The sequence below is a fragment of the Manis javanica genome, chromosome 3 (genome assembly GCF_040802235.1).
Source record: "Manis javanica isolate MJ-LG chromosome 3, MJ_LKY, whole genome shotgun sequence".
Lineage (NCBI taxonomy): Eukaryota > Metazoa > Chordata > Mammalia > Pholidota > Manidae > Manis > Manis javanica.
In genome coordinates this window covers 49,555,172-49,575,584 of record NC_133158.1, presented here as the reverse complement: position 1 = coordinate 49,575,584, position 20,413 = coordinate 49,555,172, and the positions used below count along the sequence as shown (strand labels likewise).

General features: G+C 45.9%; 1 protein-coding gene across 3 annotated transcripts in view; it reads left to right on the top strand.

Moving 5' to 3' along the window:
• Positions 1-20,413, top strand: part of CLIC6 (chloride intracellular channel 6) — a 67,663-nt gene that overhangs the window by 35,449 nt on the left and 11,801 nt on the right. The window contains exons 2-7 of one of the 3 annotated variants that reach the window (XM_037014807.2): positions 3,349-3,458; positions 3,943-4,068; positions 4,671-4,777; positions 5,325-5,506; positions 10,785-10,911; positions 12,907-13,205. In XM_037014807.2, coding sequence (XP_036870702.2) covers positions 3,349-3,458; positions 3,943-4,068; positions 4,671-4,777; positions 5,325-5,506; positions 10,785-10,911; positions 12,907-12,956 — 702 coding nt within the window. In that variant the 3' untranslated portion in view covers positions 12,957-13,205. Of the gene's footprint in view, positions 1-3,348; positions 3,459-3,942; positions 4,069-4,670; positions 4,778-5,324; positions 5,507-10,784; positions 12,864-12,906; positions 13,206-20,413 lie in introns of those variants that run through there. The other 2 variants (XM_037014806.2, XM_037014808.2) reach the window with 2 other exon arrangements.

Here is a 20,413-nt window from a genome sequence, read left to right as displayed (position 1 = left end):
TGATTTTATCAGAAATGTGTACATACAAAAATTTCCCCCGTAGGCTGAGAACTCTGCTGAGAAATTTTAGCTCAGAGGGTAATTAGCCTGGGAGAATGATCAGCAATGGAAAATAAAACTTCATACCAGAAAATGTCCCAATTATGGCGATGGTGTCAGCTATTCACTCCTAGTAAGTATGAATTTATCCTCTCATCTTGTCCGGTTAATGAATGTGACCGAGGTGATAGTCTCCCAGTATTGCTCAATAATGGGCTGCGGAGATGGCATATCTTTGCCTTTATTTTTACTGGCACGTCCTAGCACTGAAGCACATTAAAGTAATAAAATTAGGCAGCTCGGCATCCCAGTCACTCCCACCATGTTCCCGTAACCCCCTCATTTACAGCAGAATGAGACAGAAAAGATTTTTTTTCAGAGCAATTTAAGATGAGGCAACCCTGGGTATGGAAATCGTGTTTTATTGGCAGTGGTAGCAGCTGGCTGATTCTTCTCAGTGCTAAGAGCCTCAGTCCACTGGCCAGGCTGGGTTAGAAGGGTTCGACTTTGAGGCCACATGGGGGGAAATGTACAGTAGCCACTTTCATCGCTATCTTCTGAGCTGAGGGCCCCGTGGCCGTATTGACCAGCTTCCCACCCTCCACCACATGTTTCTCCCCTATGTGCAGTTCCCGGAAGGAGCCGGTTAAGTTTAAGCTTTGACAAAGTTGGATGACAAAGGCGGGTTTTATTTAAAAATAATATATATATATTTGCATTAATCCTAACCTCTTTAGCTCTCCTAAAGAAGTAGCTGCCAGGATTCAGGAAATGGCCAAAGAACAGTTTCATGGGAAAACAAGAGCTTGAGTTGGAGAGAGTTAGACACCCGGAGCAAGGCAGTGAGACCTGAGCAGTGTAATTATTCTCCCGATGCCGCGGGCGGCAGAAAGCGGCTGGCTGCAGAGCGGCGGGTCCCAGACACAGAGCTCTTTGTCAAGGTGCGCTTGATCAGGACACCCGGCCACCGCAAAGCGCGCTCGGGCTCAGCTGGGATTTTGCTGCACTCAGAATGAGTTTTAACAGGATTATCAAGGTTAGAGAGGCAGGGGAGAAAGGGAAAGAGAACAATTGCTTCACTCTGCAGAACTTATCTTAGATTTTACTGTGCTTAATGTAACTACTATGAAAATAAGAGGTTTAAAAGCTGCGGAACAAGTCAGGACTGGCCCAAATATGTGGCTTGGTGTCCCTGCACTTTCATCTCCCCCTTCCCTCTTTTCCTTGGCTTAACTCTGCCCAGACCTGCAATGCTTCAGAAAGCACCACGATTTTAGAGGAATCCTGGGCAGCAAGCAAGAATTAATATTTTTACTTACCTTGACTTCCTTTCTCTTTTGTATTGAAGTAAAACGTGCATTTAAGGTACCCAAACCTTAAGACTTTGCCAGTTGAATTTACCTGTGTAGCCACCACCCAGTTCGAGATAAGGGAACGTTTCCACCACCCAGAAGGCTCCCTCCCATCCTTCCCAGACAACACCCAGCTTCCAGGGGCAGCTGTTATTCTGACTTCCATCACATAGAGAGGTTTGCCTGTGTCTGAACTTCACCTACACTGAACTACACAGGACTCTTTTGAGTTAACATTATGCATGAGTGATTCATCTGTGTCTTACAGTCATAGCTCATTCTTTTCCCGTTGTGTTGTACCAACCTAACATATGGATATGCTACAACTTATTTACTTATTCTCCTCTTGATGGTATCTGCGTTGTTCCAGGTTTGGGCTATCATACTAAAGCTACTGAGAACATTCTTTTCAGTGTCTTTTGTGCCTGTAGGCACTCCTTTCTTTTGGGAGTGGAATTGCTGTGCCATGGGGTTTATGAGCTTTGGTGGATAACTGCTCAACAGTTTCCAAAGTAGTCAGACCAATTTGTGCTCTGACCAGCAGGGAATGGGAATTCAGTTGTTCTGCATTCTTGTCCACACTTGGTATAGTCACACTTTTCATTTTAGCCATTCTGGAGTTTGTGCAGAGGTATCTCTGCCCTGCTGGCTAATGATGTAAAGCCGTTTTTCATGTGCTTATTGGCCTTTTGGATTTTGTCTTTAGTGAAGCAGCTGATAAAGTCCTTTAAAGTTTGGATTGTGGGTCTCTTACCCTTTTAATCTGTAGGGACATTCTGTTATTAGCAGCCTCTCCCGGTGGCTTAAGGACACTTATGCTAGAGAAACACCTCTCTGAAGTACTCCTTAAGTTGTCTATTGTCTTGAGGGCTCAATTTTCTGCTTTTTTCAATTCCCAGAGCAGTAGCTCACTTTCTGCCTTGTGTACCTCTGTTGTTCTGGTTGCAGACACAGTGCATTCCTCTCAACTTTCTTTTAGCTCCACATGGCAGAAGTGGACTTTGTGGATTAAATAAGGCTGTTTTGTCCCTGAAGTCTGGCTAACTGTGATGCCTACAGTCTGGAGAGCATGGCCCAGCCGCCTCCTTCCTCTCCAGGAGCATCTATCAGCACTGTAACCTTGTCAGAGGTGTGTGGACTGGAGGAAGATGGGAAGAGGAAAAAGAGTTTTGGCACTTCCTCTGTTAGCTTTGGTTCCCCCACTCCATTTCCCAGGAAGTGAGGCCCCCATACACTTGTCTTCCCCAACACCAGCCCACCTCCTTGGGCAGCAGCCCACGAGGAGGAGGATGTACCTTCAGTATGCTTCTATGCCTGTGTTAAGAGATGTGTGCATGTGCATGTGACCTGCTTTGGGTCAGCAGGATGACCTCATATCCTTCCACCCTTGATGCCAACTAATAATCTTCTTTCTGGGTACAAATGTTCCCCATCTCTCTACTGGCCCATGAATCAGATGCAGGGGCATAAACCATTTTATGGTGTTCAGGGTTTTAGAGCACACAGAGTTCACCTCTCTCACTCTGCAGAGGAGCATAGCAGAAACTGTCACGTGGTGTCTTGGTGGGAGAGTCTGCTGGTCCGTTTGGAGGCATGGTCATCCTGAGAGAGAGGTGATCATGGAACAGAGCGGAAAAGAGCCCGTCTCTCTCCTTTCCCAGTGCTGATAGAGGGAGTTCCCTCTTGCCACGCCTCCCACGGTGAACTGCTGCTCAGAGGCCCAGCGTGGCAGGAAGTGGTGAGAGGTGGGAAGGAAGAAAGTCAGTGCTAGGTGTGTGTGCGTTCTCTCCTCCCTCACACCCACCTCCACAGAGGTTACAGGGACTGAGCAAAAAGGCCTCAGAAGGAGAGTTACAGTATCATGACCATTAACACAAATTTTGCAGTGACTTGCATTATGGAATCTGGCATTTACTTCGTGAGACTGGCTCTGACAGATTTCTCTTTCTACTTGTAGGCTGGTTGTGATGGTGAGAGTATTGGAAACTGCCCATTTTCTCAGCGTCTCTTTATGATTCTCTGGCTAAAGGGAGTTATATTTAATGTGACAACAGTGGACCTGAAAAGGTACAACAAGGTTTCTGCATTATTGAAGTAGCTGTACTCAATTCCCTCCCTCCCTCCACCTACCCACCCACACACACACACACTGCAGGGACCTGTGGGTGATATCAGGGCAGCTCCACCCTCTGCCAGGACCCTGCACTGAAGCTTGAGTGTGGGCTAAGCAGTAATAATAGGACCATGTCAACCGTTATTGGGGAGCAGCTGGTGCGGGTGCCCTCAGGAACCTGCCCTCCCAGTTCCCAGCCCACTGTGAGCCTCTCAGAAGGTATCCGAGTGCAGCTGCTGGCTGGTAACACTGGGGAACGCTCACCTCTGTATCCAGAAAAAGGGCCACATGTTCATTGCCAGGAAGACGTTTGGTAACCTTACACTCTCCTTTGAAAAGCTCAGGGATTGTTCCTCTTAAACGGGGGAGGACACGGCTAAGCCTTGGAAATCCGAACACGGCGGCCGCGTGTCAGTACTGCTTTCCACTCCCACCCAGGAAACCTGCCGACCTGCAGAACCTGGCTCCCGGAACAAACCCCCCATTTATGACCTTTGATGGGGAAGTCAAGATGGATGTGAACAAGATCGAGGAGTTCTTAGAGGAGAAATTAGCTCCCCCAAGGTAGGCCCCATCAAACTGGCACTCACAGCTCAGCTGTCACTTTTCCACTTCACAGACGACTTGAAAGCCCTCGGCTTTGGTGTTTGGTTTTTTGCGGCCATGGACCTACTTCCGTAGCTGAACCGGTGGTGTGCCACAGAAAACAGAGCCAGATTAGAAACCTTGAGTTAGGGTGGCCTGGATTTCTTTACTCCGCACCTGCATTTTGGCAGTCAAGGTTTGGCGGCAGGAAGTGGGGAGGAGGTGGGCGGCCACCACGTGGGCTGGCCCTTCCTTGGGTACCCCTGTGGACGGTAGGAGCGCGTGCCTGCCCGTGACATCACGGGGTGCCGGGCCTGATGCGCAGGAACGTTCTAGTCCTTCACCTTCATTTTACTGGGAGGGAGCTAAGCCGGGTGGGTCTCTGTGGTCCAGGGTGAGAACAGTCAAGTGCTTGCCCTCCAGACTGTGGCTTCTGAAAATTAGAGATGAAAAGAGTAAGAAAATGTTCAAGGGGAAGTTTTTATTTTTATATCCATTCAGAGAAGGACATATTTCCTTCGTTGTATTATCCTCACTCCAACATTGCTTATCTGGGAAACTTCAATTTTTAATTTTTTCAGGTACCCTAAGCTGGGGACCCAACACCCTGAATCAAACTCTGCAGGAAATGATGTGTTTGCTAAATTCTCAGCATTTATAAAAAACACCAAGAAGGATACACATGAGAGTGAGTACTTCCCGTCCTGTTTTCTGTATTCATTGTGGACCTCCACTTGGCCTCTGGTGTGACTTCTTACCAGATCCTGGGACTTCCGACTCATTTCATGGGGAGTAGGGGCCTATGTCCAGAAATAAGGAGAAAAGTACCTCCGACTTTGAATCTGTATGTGGGTTTCTTCTAGAAGTTGGAAGCCCAGAAAAATGACATTTTTAGGGGACAATGATCACCACTAGGAGTTCCCTGCTATACCATGGGAATCAGTTTAAATGAAGCTTCTGCCAGCACTTAGCTCCTTGTGGGCTTCCCTTTGAGAGCTTTGAATAAATGATTGCTTCTAGGAGTGGCAGTGCTGTGTAGACAGCAGAATTATTTTCCAGGGAGGACTGAGAGCTTTATTCAGATCTTGAAAATCCACATCTTTCCTTTCCTGCTCTGCAGGGTTGAATGGCTGTGTCTGGAAGGAAGGGAGACAAACTCCTTCTTTCTTATCTGGAGAAAGGGGACACTAATTTGTGTGGCTTATCTCCATCATTTGTTTGCCATTCTGTTTTAGTTTATGAAAAGAACCTGTTAAAGGCTCTGAAGAAGCTGGATAATTACTTGAATAGCCCTCTTCCAGATGAAATCGATACCTACAGCACCGAGGAAGTTACTGTTTCTGGAAGGAAGTTCCTGGATGGTGATGAGCTCACGCTAGCCGACTGTAACCTCTTACCCAAGCTTCATATTATTAAGGTTTGTCCTGCCTCCTCCCACAGGTGCTGAATATAGCAAAGGGGCTTTGTTTTCTTTTGTTTTGACTTGTGTTTTGGCCAGACATTGCAACAATCTCACATGTGGACATGTGAATTACAAAGTGTGGCTTGTTTCTGGTTGAGTGGCCAAACCCTATTAAAGATCCATGAGCAGTTGTGGGTCTTCTTCAAATATTCTCAAGAGGTGGCATCTGGGAACTTGGTCCTGGTCCTTCCATCTTTACTGCTTCTCTTTTCAAGTCTGACTTACATGGACTAAGGAAAAGTTATGTGCAAGCAACTTGAGAGGCTACATTGATCATAACTGGCATTTAGTGCTTGGGGCTCAGAGATGGTGGAATCTGGGGTATTACTGTGTGAGCTCAGTCAACTGCTGGTAATTGGCAGCAGAAACAGAACCTTGTCTGGAGAAGGCAGAGGCGTGTCTTCTTTGCTCTTGACCTCGACCCCTTACAGCTAGAGAGCAGCCGACAGCTCCTTGGCTGGGCCTATGCCAGATTTGGCATCGTGTCTTCCCAAATGATTGGCCATGAAATTAGCATCACAAGTCTTTATGATTAGGGTTTAAAGGCTCCCTATACCAGTGGTTCTCAAACAGGAAGCATAAGAATTGTTCAGAAAGCTTTTTAGAAATGTAAATCCCCTGGTCTAGCCCCTCACCACTAAATCGAAACTTCTGGGGGTGACCCTGAGATTTGGAGGCAGATGGCCCCACACTTGAGCTCTCAGTAGTGCCCCCAGCCTTTAGAGCACTTATAGGTGTTCATTGTTATTATCATTATCACTATTGCTATGTCCTGGGCCCTCAGTAGCCTCAGATGCCCCAGGAAGAAGCCCAACCCTTGTTCTGGGCCATCTTGATTATTAATCTTACTGGTTCCAGAGCTAGGTCCTTCATATAAGGATGGGAGGTGGGAGAGAAGACACAGGGAAATACAAGCCAAGGACCCTGTGTTCTAGCACACATTCAATTGGCATTTAGAAATCTACCGATCAGTCCCCATAACCCATGACATTGGTGCTTTTGTGTGCCACCAGCCTGCATGGGTGGTGACTCATGTCCTTGCCCTGCCTTGCTCATCCTGACATTCTTCTTCCTTTCCTGTTCCTCTCCCACTCCTTGTCCCCTTCTTCTTCTTTCTTCTGTCTTCCTGGACCCAAGGGGTTCCACCTTGAAATCCAGGCCTTTAAGATGTTGCTGATCCCTCAAGTCAATGTTCTTTTCGATGACTCTGCAGTGCTTGGACATCTAAAGGAGAAGGAAAGCCGAGCCTTCCAAGACCTCCTGCATTTGGAAGTGCTTTTCCAACAAGGCATTGATGGAGTTGTGTTCTGGTTTAGTCCCGTTAGTGAATGTATTCTAGTCATTCCTGTGGTTACTGTATGATCACAGAAGTACATAGAGTTTGGGGAAGAGTGAGAGAAATACCCCAGGAATGCAACATCAGTTGCTACTTCTTTAGCTTTTATAAAAAAAGACTTTTAAATTTCAGTAGAAGGGGTAATCCTGAGAGTAAAATAAAGCAGTCCATGGCTCCAATATAAGACCTAACAGCAAAATCTTCAAAGCCATTTAGCTCTCAAAATACTGAATAGCTTAATAATCTTCCAGGATAGAGCACTTCTGAAAGGAAATGAGAATCAGTCTAAAGGAATTTATGGTAAAAGATGAGAGAGGAAAGGAATTTATAATTTATTCCCCTTCCTGAAACCAAAAAAAAAAAAAAGAAAAAATAGAGCATTAGCTTTATCTGTCATAAAACCAGAAAAGGACAGATCACTTCCTCAAAGACTAAGAAATTTCATCCAGTGAGAGCTGCCACAGGGAAGACACGCTTCCCTATATTTTTGGCAAGGCGCAGCTCTCTGTAAAAGTACAGTCCTGAAATTCCCAGACCATACTTCTGTGAGGACGAGGGCATGGAGGAGGCCTTGGAGAAGCAGGAAACATCCCTACAGAGATGACTTTTGAGCTGAGATCTCTGGGGAGGTAGAGTTGAAGGGGGAACTAGACAGGGCTGTATTCTGCCACCTGTCCCTTAATGCAAAGGAACAGAGAGGGGAGATGACATTCTGCTTTGTGGCTGCTGAACAGAGGAAAGAAAGAAGCCTTGAGCCAGTCAGGAGAGAGACTGTAAATTGCCTGAACTTCATTTTAGCCATGGTGACTCCTGCTTAATCTGCGAGCCTCAGAATAGAGGAGGCTCTAACCCTAACCCTAGCCCTGACCCTGACCATGACCTTAATGTGTCCTGAGGTAGAGTAGAGAGCCATGTTTGGTGAAAGAGCGTGTGAGGGTAAATATCGAACTGAGATACCGTCTTCCCTGTTTCCCTTCACTTTCCTTGCTATTTTTAAAAAATGGTAGGTCCAGTAGATCTGCCACATTGAAAGATAACTACTAACCAGAAAGAATCCAAATGGGACCCCTATGTGAATAGAGATGATCAGAAAGAGAGGGGAAGAAGGATAAAGAGAAGGAACAAGAGAGGAAAAGACAGATGAGAATACATATCTGATGAAGAATTGTTCCAGTCCATGAAAGAACATTCTGGACAAAACTTCTCTACAGCCTCAAAGAAATGAAAGAGAACATGAATCTTTTGAGAAAAAGCTTAAAGACAAGACTCAAGATGTAAAAAAAAAATGGAATATCATAAAGAAAATGAAAATCAGGTGGGCAGAACTCAAGAAAAAAATCCTTAAAGATAAATAAAATAATTGCAGAAATAAAAGTTCGAAGTAGCAAGAAGCAGAAAAAGATATTGCAGAAATTTGGAGGGCAGGCCCAAGGAAATCATCCAAAATCAAAAGAAGAGCCAGAGATAAAGGGGAGTAGAGAGATCCCAGATGTACATAATCAGGGACAAGAAGACAGGAAAGGACAACGACAGGGAAGGGCTCAAAGGGAAAAGGAATTTCAACTGCAGGATGACCTGAACCTTCAGTATGAACAATATGCCATGACTGGAAAAATATAGCCGCAGGCTAATCAATACACTAGGGCACATTTGATAAATTACTGAACTTTGAGGATAAAAAGGAGCACTTTGGGAGTCTAGACAGAGGAAATAACAGCTGCTAATAATAACTTGTAAAGACACCTATATAGGGAAGAAATTCAGATTGGCTTCATATGTCTCCATGACAACATTAAAAACCAGAAAACAGTGGTCTAATAGTTGTAGAGAATTAAGGGAAAGGATATATGTGATGTAAGAATAGTATATCCAGGTAAATTGTTTTTATCTGGACTTCTGGTCTCAGTAAAATAAGCTCTCCTGAGCCATTTTTTTAAAGACAAAATTGCTCTGTGATGAAAAAATAATATGATAATTAAAATGAGAATCCAGGAACAGAGAAGATGTGTGATAAAGAGACTGGTGATAAACACAGAACCTGTTTAAGACTAAAGCCAGAATTAAGACTAAACAACAGTGGGAATTCTAGTTATAGGACACAGTCAGAATATAATAAATGTGAATGCTTGTACCACCGATGGGAGAGGGATAAGGGAGAAGAAATGGAAAAAGGTATAGTTGTGCCAATTTCCTCATGTGTCATTATCAGGACTAGATAGGTATCATCTGAAGTTGGTAGGTCAAGAAATACAGAATTCCTATTATTTAAGTTATATAGGAAACCACTGGAAGAGTTAAAACAGACTGTAAGCCTTCTAAATTACCAGACAGGGAAACACACATGCAAATGCATAAATATACACAGAAGGACAGAAAACAAAGTTAGCCTTAAATTCAGAAAATATAACAAAAACAAGATCACCTCTATTAGAGGCATACACTTAATACGTTTACTCAGAAATGTTAACATAAAAATATAAGCAAAGATCAACCAGGCAAATGCAGACAAAAGGAAAACAGAATTCTTAGCATTAACATCAGGAAGGTGGAATTCAAGAAAAAGACGTTAAACAGTTTAAGAGTGTTATATGAGCGTATTTTGCTGCATCAATGGCTGCTGGTCTCCAAAATCTGAGAAGTTAGATTGCAAAGATCTTCTCATTGGTGGTAAGTCCTGTGCTCACTTCATCCAGACATCCCAGGGACCAATAATAGGGGGCAACAAAGAAGAACTGGCCTTTGTAGCCCTGGGTCCCCAGGTGTATCCCAATTTTGGGTGTACCCCAAAATTTGCATGTTGCAATCCTAATCTCCAGCGACTCAGAATGTGACCTTATTTGGACATAGGGTCTTCACAGTGTAATTAATTAAGATTAATTAATTAAAAGGTCATTTGGAATAGAATGGGCCTTCAATTCAATGTGGCTGGTATCCTTGTACAAAGGGAAATCTGGACACAGGTGCACACATGGAAAACACCTGGTGAAGATCACAGTTAGGCTGCCACAAGCCAAGGGACTACCAGAGGCCAAGGGAGAGGCCTGGAGCACAGCCTCCACCAGAGCCTTCACCTCCATCTTCAGGCCCTGCTGACACTTCCATCTTCTTAATTCCTGGCCTTCAGGACTGTGAGAAAATAAATTTCTGTTGTTCTAAGCCAATCAGATTGTAGAGGTTTGTTAAGGCAGCCCTAGGAATCTGGTGTAGCCCCCAGCAGCAGACAGCCTCCTATGTGATGAATTCTGCAACAGCATCCGTCAAGTCAAAGGGAACATCACGCACCATTGTGTTTCCCCTGCTGCTTGTCCCAAGCTCCCATGAGAATAAGGACTGGTGTCCGTTTTGGTCACGACTCAATCCTCTGTGTGTGTGGTAGACCCTCAATCTAGATGATCTCCATGGCAGGATGGTGACAATCTGGAGGGATGACATACACAGCTATTTGGGATCTCAGAAGGGGGGGGGCTCAGCAAGTAGGGAGGAGAGGGCACTTCACAGAGAGCCTGGCACAATCTAAACTGTAGATCTGTCATGAATCTTTAGGCACCAAATAACACAGCAGAGAAACACACCAAGACAAAAGTGCCAGAAACACAAGGAGAAATTCACCAGAGTACACAGCAAATTTGTGCCGGTGGATCACAAGGACTGTATGTACTCACCTGATGGGTAGGATTGTATGGAGTCACTGTCATGAGTCCAGGGCCTGCATAACCTTTCCCGTATTCAATATATACCTTAGGCAAAGTCCAAGAGCAAGTTGGAGTAGCCTGCATAAATGTGGGCTGACATCAGGACTTGAAAATATATTGCACGCCTCAAAAGACAGGATTGTCTGACCTAATTGCCTACATTGATGGGTTTTCTCTTCGCTGATTATTTCCTCTTGATTTTCAGATCGTGGCAAAGAGATACAGAGATTTTGAATTTCCTCCTGAAATGACTGGCATCTGGCGATACTTGAACAATGCTTATGCTAGGGATGAGTTCACAAATACATGTCCAGCTGACCAGGAGATTGAACGTGCGTACTCAGATGTTGCAAAAAGAATGAAGTGAAGCTGGGTGTACTCTGTTTTTTCTCAGTATGAAAAGAGTGCATTCTCTGTGTTTCCTTCCAATAACTGTGACACCCATGTTTTGCTAATGCCGTATCATAATGAGATCAACTCAGCACCAAATGATACGGGTCCTGGTAACTGGTCAGCTCATTTTGTGTATCTGAATAATACCAGTCTTTGTTGTTATTTCCACCAATTGTCCAGTTTATGTTAATTTATATCTTTGACACTCACTGATATTGTCACCCATGCTATTTAGGGCATGTATTTTTGCCTTTTAAGTTTTAAAGCAAATTGGATTTGGGTTCAATTCCTCCTTCAATTTTTAAAAAATTTGTCTTTCATTATCAGGGGTACCCTGTTTTTCTCCTCTAAGAGAGTAGCTCAGTTATTTTTCAGAATGAAAATACTGTTTCTGTAATTATAAAATGATACATCCCTATTTTGATACTTTAAATCAATGTCAGAGAGTACACAAAAGCAAGAAAGAAAATCATCTAATATTTCACAAACTATTGATAACTCATTGAAGAGCATCTTCCAAATCTTCAGTCTCACACACTCATTTGCACCACATACAATTCCATTCATATGTGGCGTTGCGTTACTTTATTTTAAAGAGCGGGCGAGTGGACCTCTTGCTAATGACTCAATCCTCCGTAGAGGACCTAAAACAAAAAGATTCAGCATTGAGGAGCTAGGCATTATGCCAGGGATCAGGTTTCCCAGGGGCAGAGCCCTACAGATTCCACAGACCTACAGGGTCCAGCAGGGACCCACGGGCACCGAAAGCCGGCGAGGATCCCCACCCTGCTTGTCACCACCTCACTGATGCCATGGCCTCTGGTTCCAGGGCAGGCCACTGAAGAGACTGCCTGTCTGTGTCTCCCATTCCAGCTTTCTTTCCGGCGCCTTCTCTTGCTCCCTCTCGTCTCATGGAGACCATGCCTTCATGAGGACTCTCAGTGTCTCTGCAAGGTGGAGAGTCCCCCTGCCCTGTGGGAAACGAGACTCAAGCACACCTGGATTCCTTCTAGTGGCCACTGCCTCTGAGAGCCAATGCTGCAGCTCTTCAGCGATGGTGTGCTGCGGGGTAGTCTGATTTTTGTTGCCTCTCTGCCCTTTATGGGATCATTTCAAGGGCATCCAGGGAAAATCCAGAGACTAAATTCATGGTGGCTACTCCAGGACAGTTCTGGTAAATAGTCAAGTTGGGGAGGAAGTGGAAACTATCGACTCAAAAATTTTCTGGTTTGCCTGCGGCTTGCCCTCCACATCCCGGCAGCCAGCTTCTCATCGGCAGCGGCGTGTGGGCTGGGCTGCTGGGCTTCAGCTTGAGGTGTGGAAGACAGACTGAGAGGCTGTTCAGATATGCATCGAGACCTCGCAGGGTTTGAGCATGATCTGCCAGGCTGGGTTCTTCTGACCTTTCCACTCCTCTTCCAGAAACCCTCCTGTAAAGCTGCTTGTAGCATGTGGTTGATGCTAAGATGCTCATTAAAAAAAAAGGATACATCTGCTCTATGGGCGGTTCACTTGGGAAAGAGTAAAATGCAGTAACAGTAACTGTTCTAGGATTTAGTGAAAAATGTCTAGGAAGAGAAACAAAGTCCTTAATATGGTGGCCACTTCCTGTTCTCTCCTACTGAATGCTACAGTTTTACATAGTGATGACCAACCCTGCTTTCTGTTAACTGTGTCTTTTTGGAGATTGTACCTAACATATATCACCATTACTCATGTTTCACATCTGTTTAGGAGTCATATTTTTGAGGCTAGTTTTATAAAATTACATTTAAATCTGGTAAATGAATAGACTACCATTTGTCCCTGAGGTGAACTTTGTACTTCTAGAGGTTAAAATGATCTACATAAACTTAAAAATTAAACAAATTATAAAAATGTTTATGTGAAACCAGTATCTTTAATTTTTTTTTAACTTTGCATTCCTCACTTAGATTTTAAAGAAAAAAAAAGGAAGAGTGGACGTGGGCTCCTTTTAGAATGACAAGAGCAACTTTCAACCAGAGATCACCGGTATCTGAATTAGAGATAGTCTGTATCTGAATCGTGAACTACAAAGACATTTTAACAGAGCCTTGAAGGGAGTCCGAGAGGACACGTGTGAGCTGCCCCTCCCTGTCCAGGTGGCTGCAGAAGAGGCCCCGCAGCTGCTGCATTTTTGAGCAGAGTTGTAGGAAAGCAGATGTCCTGGCAGTTTGCCCTTCCCCGCCTCCCCCCATCCCACCCCCCGCAGGCCCCTAAAAGGCTGTTCATATGTGGGAAGGTGAGCAATACTCCAGCACTGTTTGGCTGGCTTAAGGTCTTTATTGCACTGTGGGTTTTGAGACAAAATGTGTTAGTTCTTCAAGACATACCATAGAGAATGCCAATAGGGCTGCCTCAAAGTGAAGGCATCCTTGATGGCAGGATGGTGATCCAGCCAGAGGGTTCCATTCTCACTTGTAGTTGCCCGAGACGCCTGACAATTGGGGAAAATTAGCTTTACTTCTGAACACAGAATCTCCAAACTTAGGTTGCAACAGAATACAACCTAATACAACAGAATACAACAGAATGCAAGAGAGTTCTACAGTTATATTTTCTGGATGGCAAAGGGGGCGAATGATAGACTTGAGCCCAGGAAAGGAATGTGAGAGACCAGAGGCCTCAGTAGGGAATGTCTAGTCTACGGGCGCGTCCCAGAAACTGAATGTGTGTTGAAACACCCCAGATAGAAGCATGCGCACACTCTCTCACACATGCATGAAGACACACAGACACATGCACTCACACACCACACAATCACATACATGCACATGTGCTCTCCTTCCGCCTCCCCGTTCCACAGGGGGGCTCAGGGCTCCCTCTTGTGCCCCCTCCAGTGGGGTCCAGTAATACTCTAGGCAGCCATTCTGTCCCCATTTCCAGTATTTCATAACTAGGCTTTGGAAGAATTTTAAAAGGATGGCCTATTTAAAAAGAAGGAAAACCCAGCCTTTTTTTTATTATATGAGGTGTGCCTCATCCTAAGAAGGTATAATTCACAAAATATTGATACATGAAATGGATAAATTAAGGGATGGGTATTTGTTATGAAATGACTTCTCTTCCCTACAGTGGCTGCATTCTATGTTCCTCTGTATGGCTGGTTTCCCTTCAGATGTTCAAAGTTTGGATTATCATGTCACAGTATTTCAGGGCGTGACCAGCTGCATGCTCGCGGGCCCCGCACAGAGAGACTTGAGCCCGAGGCACTGGTGCCTTTGCTGGGATGAGACGGGAGACCCTGCTGCCACCTGCCTGTGTGCTCAGGGACTCAGCACAGCCTGTGCTGTGACACAGTCATTGTCCCCATTGCAGAGGGTGCCAGCTGAGTGTGTGATGATCCTTGCCTTGAATAAGACCATTTGGTCTGGGAGAGAACCTGGGGCTGCCATTCCTGGGTCAGGCCACAGTCCAGGGAAAATTGTGTTCAAAAGCAGGGAGATGCAGGTTTGGGGGCAGAAGCTGTCTGTGAGGGAGGAAGGCCTGGGACTGGGCTGCCATCGGAATCTTATTCAACCTGCTGCCCATTTCTCCCCTTTCAGGGACTACCACCCTCAGTGTCCTAGCCCAGGGTCTCTCGCAGCTCCTGGACATTTCAGTTGTCCAACCACCCTCTTGAGGAGAGGACAGTTTTCTGATGACACCCCCACTCCCATCTCTTCCTGCCCCCCTTCTGTAACAGGTTCCTTGATGTGCCCCTGGGTGAGCGGACAAGGACAGTGGCCATTGGTGACTGGCCTGGGGGGTTACCCATGGCTCAGCCGACCTGCTGGGCTCCGACCCCTGCCCACCGTCTTTCTGGGAGGCACCTGTGAGTCCGAGTTGGGCCCCTTTCTGGACCCCCAGCCTCCTACTACAATATTCATCACCAACATCTGCTAGAGCTTTGGGGAGCCAGTAGGCCTTTCAGGTCCCCTCAGGGGCCAGGATAATCATACCAGAAGGAGGGGAACAGCTCTTGCTTACAGTGTTCCTTGGTTTGTTACAGATGGGTGTTCAAACAGCATTAAGGTTTCTGTTTGCTGCCTGATCTGTGCTCTTTGGCGTTAAGTATGAACAGGTTAAGCACATTACTAGCCTCTACCCTATAAGGAACTGTGATGCAATGGTGAAGTTTAAAACACTGAAAAAAAAATCACAGGTTCCTAAATCTGGGTCTTTAACATGTCTGAAAGACCATGTTACCTGCTCTGAGCCTCACTCTTCTCATCTGGAAAATGGGAACAATATCTCATAGTCATGTAGGAATCAGTGTGTTCGAAAGTTCTCTATTGAAAGAAGGAATGCAGCTGGCTGTGTGGACTAGTTTTTCCAGGACTTGCTCTTCATGTAGGGGTTATGTCAAAATGGATAGGGCACGAGATTACCAGTTTGCAGGACCTTGAACCTCCCCAACCCCCAGGAACTGGGCGACAGACTGGGCGACAGACAGGTGCCTGCCTCATGCAGATACAGGTCCGGGACTTTGTACAAACCCAGGCCAGCCTTCCCGGTGTCAGTCCAGCAGGCCATGGGGCAAAGGCGGCTTCTCGGGGCCAGACACGCAGAGGCAGAGTGGTCCTGCTGGTCTCAGCTGGCTTCCAGGGGTCCACACCAGTCAGGCTCAGCTTTCCATGTGCTGAAGGATGTTGTGGAGAGGGCTTCCCCACTGCCCTGTGGCTTTCTGTTCTGCCACAGAAGTGCCTGCAAGGACGAGAAGCTCCTTGCCACGCTTCCCCTAACACACTCGCTCCTGATAGCCCTGAAAACAGACATGGGGCCCCTGCCTTAGTAGACTTCAGGGCCCGAAAAGAGGCCTTGGGTCACCCCTCAGCCTGCTCCTCCTCCGCGCCACTAGCCCAGCCCTCTCCCCTGGAGCCCAACCCCCCAGCGGCTCTGAGATGCCTCAGGATTTTATGACAGAGGCAAGTTCTTGGGTCCTGAGAAGCTACAGCATCTGCAATTCCTGTTTCCTCTCCTCCCAAGCCTCAGCTCCTGGGGTCAGCACACCCCCTGAGACACATGCTCTCTCGGGTCTGGGCCTGGAAGGAGGCTGGTGGGCAGAGGGAGGAGGCACTGTCCCATCTCCATCCCACGCTGTGTCCCCCTGACTGCGTCTGTCCAGAGGCTGGAGGGGCTGCACACTCTGGGGTCAGAGGATGGGAGAATGAGGTCCCTGCTGCCTTGGAGTCTGGGCATCATCCCTGGATGGGGACGGAGTCCCACAACCTTAATTGTTCCTGAATCAACTGCCAAGCAGTCAACAAACCCACCCATTTCATTTCACTGTACAACTGTGTCAAAGTGCCGTCAAGCAGTCTGGACAACAGGTCCTTCTGAGGAGTGCACAGTCCTCACTCAGCCTGTCATCTAGTCCCAGGCTCAGTTGTGTGGCTGCCTCAGAAGAAGAAAAAGGGAACTGCTTTGTGACTTAATTGCAACGGTATTATTACCACTCAGTGCCCAGCTTCACCTGGCACCAAGCCCACCTCTTCTCTGGCTCTTTGTGGCATCCTGGAGGGCTGGCTCTCTGAATGTGACCCTTAATAAAGGAAGCACAGGCCCAACAGCCTTTCATCAGAGCAGAAGTCATGTTCCTCACATCACAAAAAGCAGACCAGGAAGATTTATCCACATCTGTCTGTGCAGAGATAAAACAAGCCAAAATGGAGACAGACACTGGATTTTCCTAGAAGAGGAGTTGAAGGGCAGGAGATGAGGAGGAGAAGGGGAGGGAAAGGAAGGGGTGGAGGCTCCCCGGCAAGCATGGAGATGAGTGGCAGACCCCACAGGTATGTAAGAATGTTCTGGTGCCCTGCAGGCCCTTTAAGAAGCCCACACAACTGACATAAAAACTGAGTTTAGCCACAGCTATAAATTGCCTAGTGTGGGAGTTTTGAAAGGTGGGATGCCCGAGGCCCCAGACCGGTCTGCAAGCTGTGGGAGCACCAACCTGCAGACCCTTTCTGGTCCTACTCTGTGCCCATGGGTCTGAAATGTGCAGATGCAGTGGTCTTCTTAACCATTTGCACACACTTTTCCAACAGAGTGGACCAAAAGAGGGAACAGGAAAACAGGTAATTTTGACAAGGTTTTTGCTTCTTGATTTAAAAATCTGTGACAAGGCTGCGTGAGTGGAGAAGGCTGCTCATGTCGTGGTGGTGCCTTTCCTCACTGGGTCTCCAGAGTGCGGAGCCAAGGGGAGGAGAAAATGGCCTCAGAAGCTCCTAGAATCCTATGAGACAGCAGCAGGACTGGTCTTATTTCAGAATATTTCAATTTCTATTTTGTCTTTTTTTTTTTTGTGGCAGTTCATAAATGACTCAGTGGTTCCAAAAGAGTATTATTAGTTGTTTTTTTAAAAAAAATTTATGGAAGTATAGTTGATGTACAGTATTATATTGATTTCAAGTATACAACATAGTGATTTAACAGTTACATACATGATTAAATCCTCACCCAACCACTGTAGTTACTATGTCAACATAGAAAGATGTTTCAGAACTATTGACTAAATTCTCTATACTGTACTCCATCCCCATGTCTAATTTATACTGTGATTGAAATTTTGTGGATCTTTATCCCCTTCACCTGTTTCACCCACTCACCCAAGCCCTCCCCATTGGTAACAAACAGTCACTTCTCAGTCTGTGAGTCTATTTCTGTTTTGTTCATTTTGTATTGTTTCATTTTTAGATTCCACATGGAAGTGAAATCATATGGTATTTGTCTTTCTCTGCCTGGCTTATTTCACTTAGCATAATACCCTCTGGGTCCATCTGTATTTTCAGAAATGGCAGGATTTCTTTCTTTTTTATGGCTGAATAATGTTCCATTGTGTATATGTACCACATCTTTATCCATTCACCTACTGATGGACACTTTGGTTGCTTCCACATCTTGGCTATTGTAAATAATGTGGTAACAAACTAGGGGTACATATATCTTTTTGAATCAGAGTTTTTGTTTTCTCTGGATAAATTCCTAGAAGTGGACTTACTGGGGCATATGGGAGGAACCTCCATACTGCTTTCCACAGTGGCTGCACCAATTTACATTCCCACCAGCAGTGTAGGAGGGTTTGCATTCTTCCACATCCCTGCCACCGTTTATTATTTCTTATCTTTTGGATAGTGGCCAATCTGACTGGTGTGAGATGGTATCTCATTGTGGTTTTGACCCGCCTTTCCCTGATGATTATTAGTGGTGTGGAGCATCTGATTTTCATGTACCTGTTAGGCAACTGCATGACTTCTTTGGAAAAATGCCTACTCAGGTACTCTGCCCATTTTTAAATCAGGTTATTTGTGTTTTTGGTATTGAGGTGTATAAGTTCTTTGTATATTTTGGGCTGCCACAGGGACTTTGCTCTGACAACTTGGGGGCCTTGTACCATGTAGAGGAAATAGTACATTCCATCCAGGGAATCAACAGCTTACAGGCTTGGAGGTGGCAATAAATGGAGGGCAAAAGAGTGACTGAAGGTTGGTCTGCTTCAAGTCTTCATCTGAAAACTGAGGGGTTAAGCTAGATGGGTGGGTCTTCAACCTTGACTATGTAATAGAATCAGCCGGGTAGCTTTAAAAACTACTAATGCCCAAGTCCCACCCCAGACCAACAGGATCAGAACCTCTGGGGTTGGGTTTGGACATTGGTGTTTTAAAGCCTCCCTAGGTGATTTTCTTGTGCAGCCATGAGTTTGGGGGTGACACGCTCACTGCTGTCATAATGCACACCCACAACCTATGGAAACACATCTGTTTGTGCAGGTTTCATAAACTCGTAAATGCTATACAAATGAGCTTTATCGCTTCTGTCACTTCCTTTGCAGTAGCATCTCCTCAGCAAAGGGCTGGATGCTTTTTAAGTTATTTCCAGTATTAACTCTCTAATTTCTGGGCCTGGGCTCATACAAGTGCTGGTAGGAGGTGGGCGAGGGAGAGGCGTGACGGAGAGCAGTGCCCATACCAAGTATCTCTACTCTCAGAGCAGCTGCCTGAGCTAGCCATGGGTGTGCATCTAAAACAGTGTGCCCCCAAATTCATGTCCACGCAGAATCTGAGCATGTGACCTTACTTGGAAATAGGGTCTTTGCAGATGTAATTAGTTAAATTAAGATGGATCATTATCAATTTGGGTGGGCCCCAAATCCAATATGACTAGTGTCTTTATAAGAAGAGGAGAAGACACAGGGACAGACGGACACAGAGGGAAGAGGCCATGTGGGGGTGGAGGAAGAGGGTGGAGTATGTGGTGGCAAGCCCAGGACACCAGTGACTACCGGCAGCCACCAGATGCTGGAAGGACTCTCCCCTGGAGCCTAGAGAAAGCATGGTTCTGCTGACACCTTGATTTCAGACTTTTGGTCTCCAGAATATTGTTGATTTAAGCAATCTGCCTTTGTCACTGCAGCCACAGGAAATTTATCTGCTTAGTGAGGTTTGGATCTTGGAGTGGCTGAGTCACTTCATCATTACTCAGCAATGAGACTCTAGAGCTGATAGCACAGCCAACGTGAAAGGCAGCTGGGCAGCGTGCTTCCAACAGAGCAGGGACAGCTGGGTGCAGACTGACCCAGGATCTATGGGAGAGACTTGGAGGTTTAATCAGCAGGCGACCCTTGTCATTTTGTGCTTGGGAAAGGTGCCCAGACAGGAAATAGTCAAAAGCCTTGAGTTTTGGTTTTGCTCCTGTTGATTCAGGCTGAAGGGCTTTGGGAAAGACGGCTGGTCATCCCAGGCCTCAGTTTCCCCATCTGTCAAATGCAGTGATTGGATGCTATAAATTTCCAAGGTGTTTCCAACTATTATGTTGTAAATTCTGAGCTAGTAAGACTGTTAAGGTCCCAGGCATCACATCCCCCACCCTTGCCCCAGGTATGGTTCTAAATTCAGACCCTGTAGCTACCTGCTTTAGGGATTTTGGGTGAATGTTTTGCTTCCGGGGGTGGGGGGTGGGGGAGGGAGCCACACCCCAAATGTAGGCTATCAATGAATTCTGTGACTAAATTAGCAATATCTAATCATCTGATCATGGAATACAAAGGCAGGATTAATCACCCACAATGGGTCTAGCTAGCTACCTTGTCTTAGAACACATTCTACATGATGAACCAGACCTCTGATAACCCAAACAGTCAGGTACAGAGATCTTGGAACCTTTCCCAGTATCCCCCTCCCACACCCATCCAGGCAGTGGTCTGCTTTGCCCATGTGGAAAACTAGCCCTGACTTTGAACATTCACCTTGACAGGGAAATGTGCCTGCATGTAATATGGCTACGGAGAAACGAAGGAGGAGAAGTGAGCATGTGTTCTCCATGCAATTCCTCAGATGATGTATTAGTTTTCTCTGCTGCCTAATGAATTACCACAAACTTCATGGCTTAGCACAACACACATTTATCATCTCATGGTTTCCATGGGTCAGTAGTCCAGGC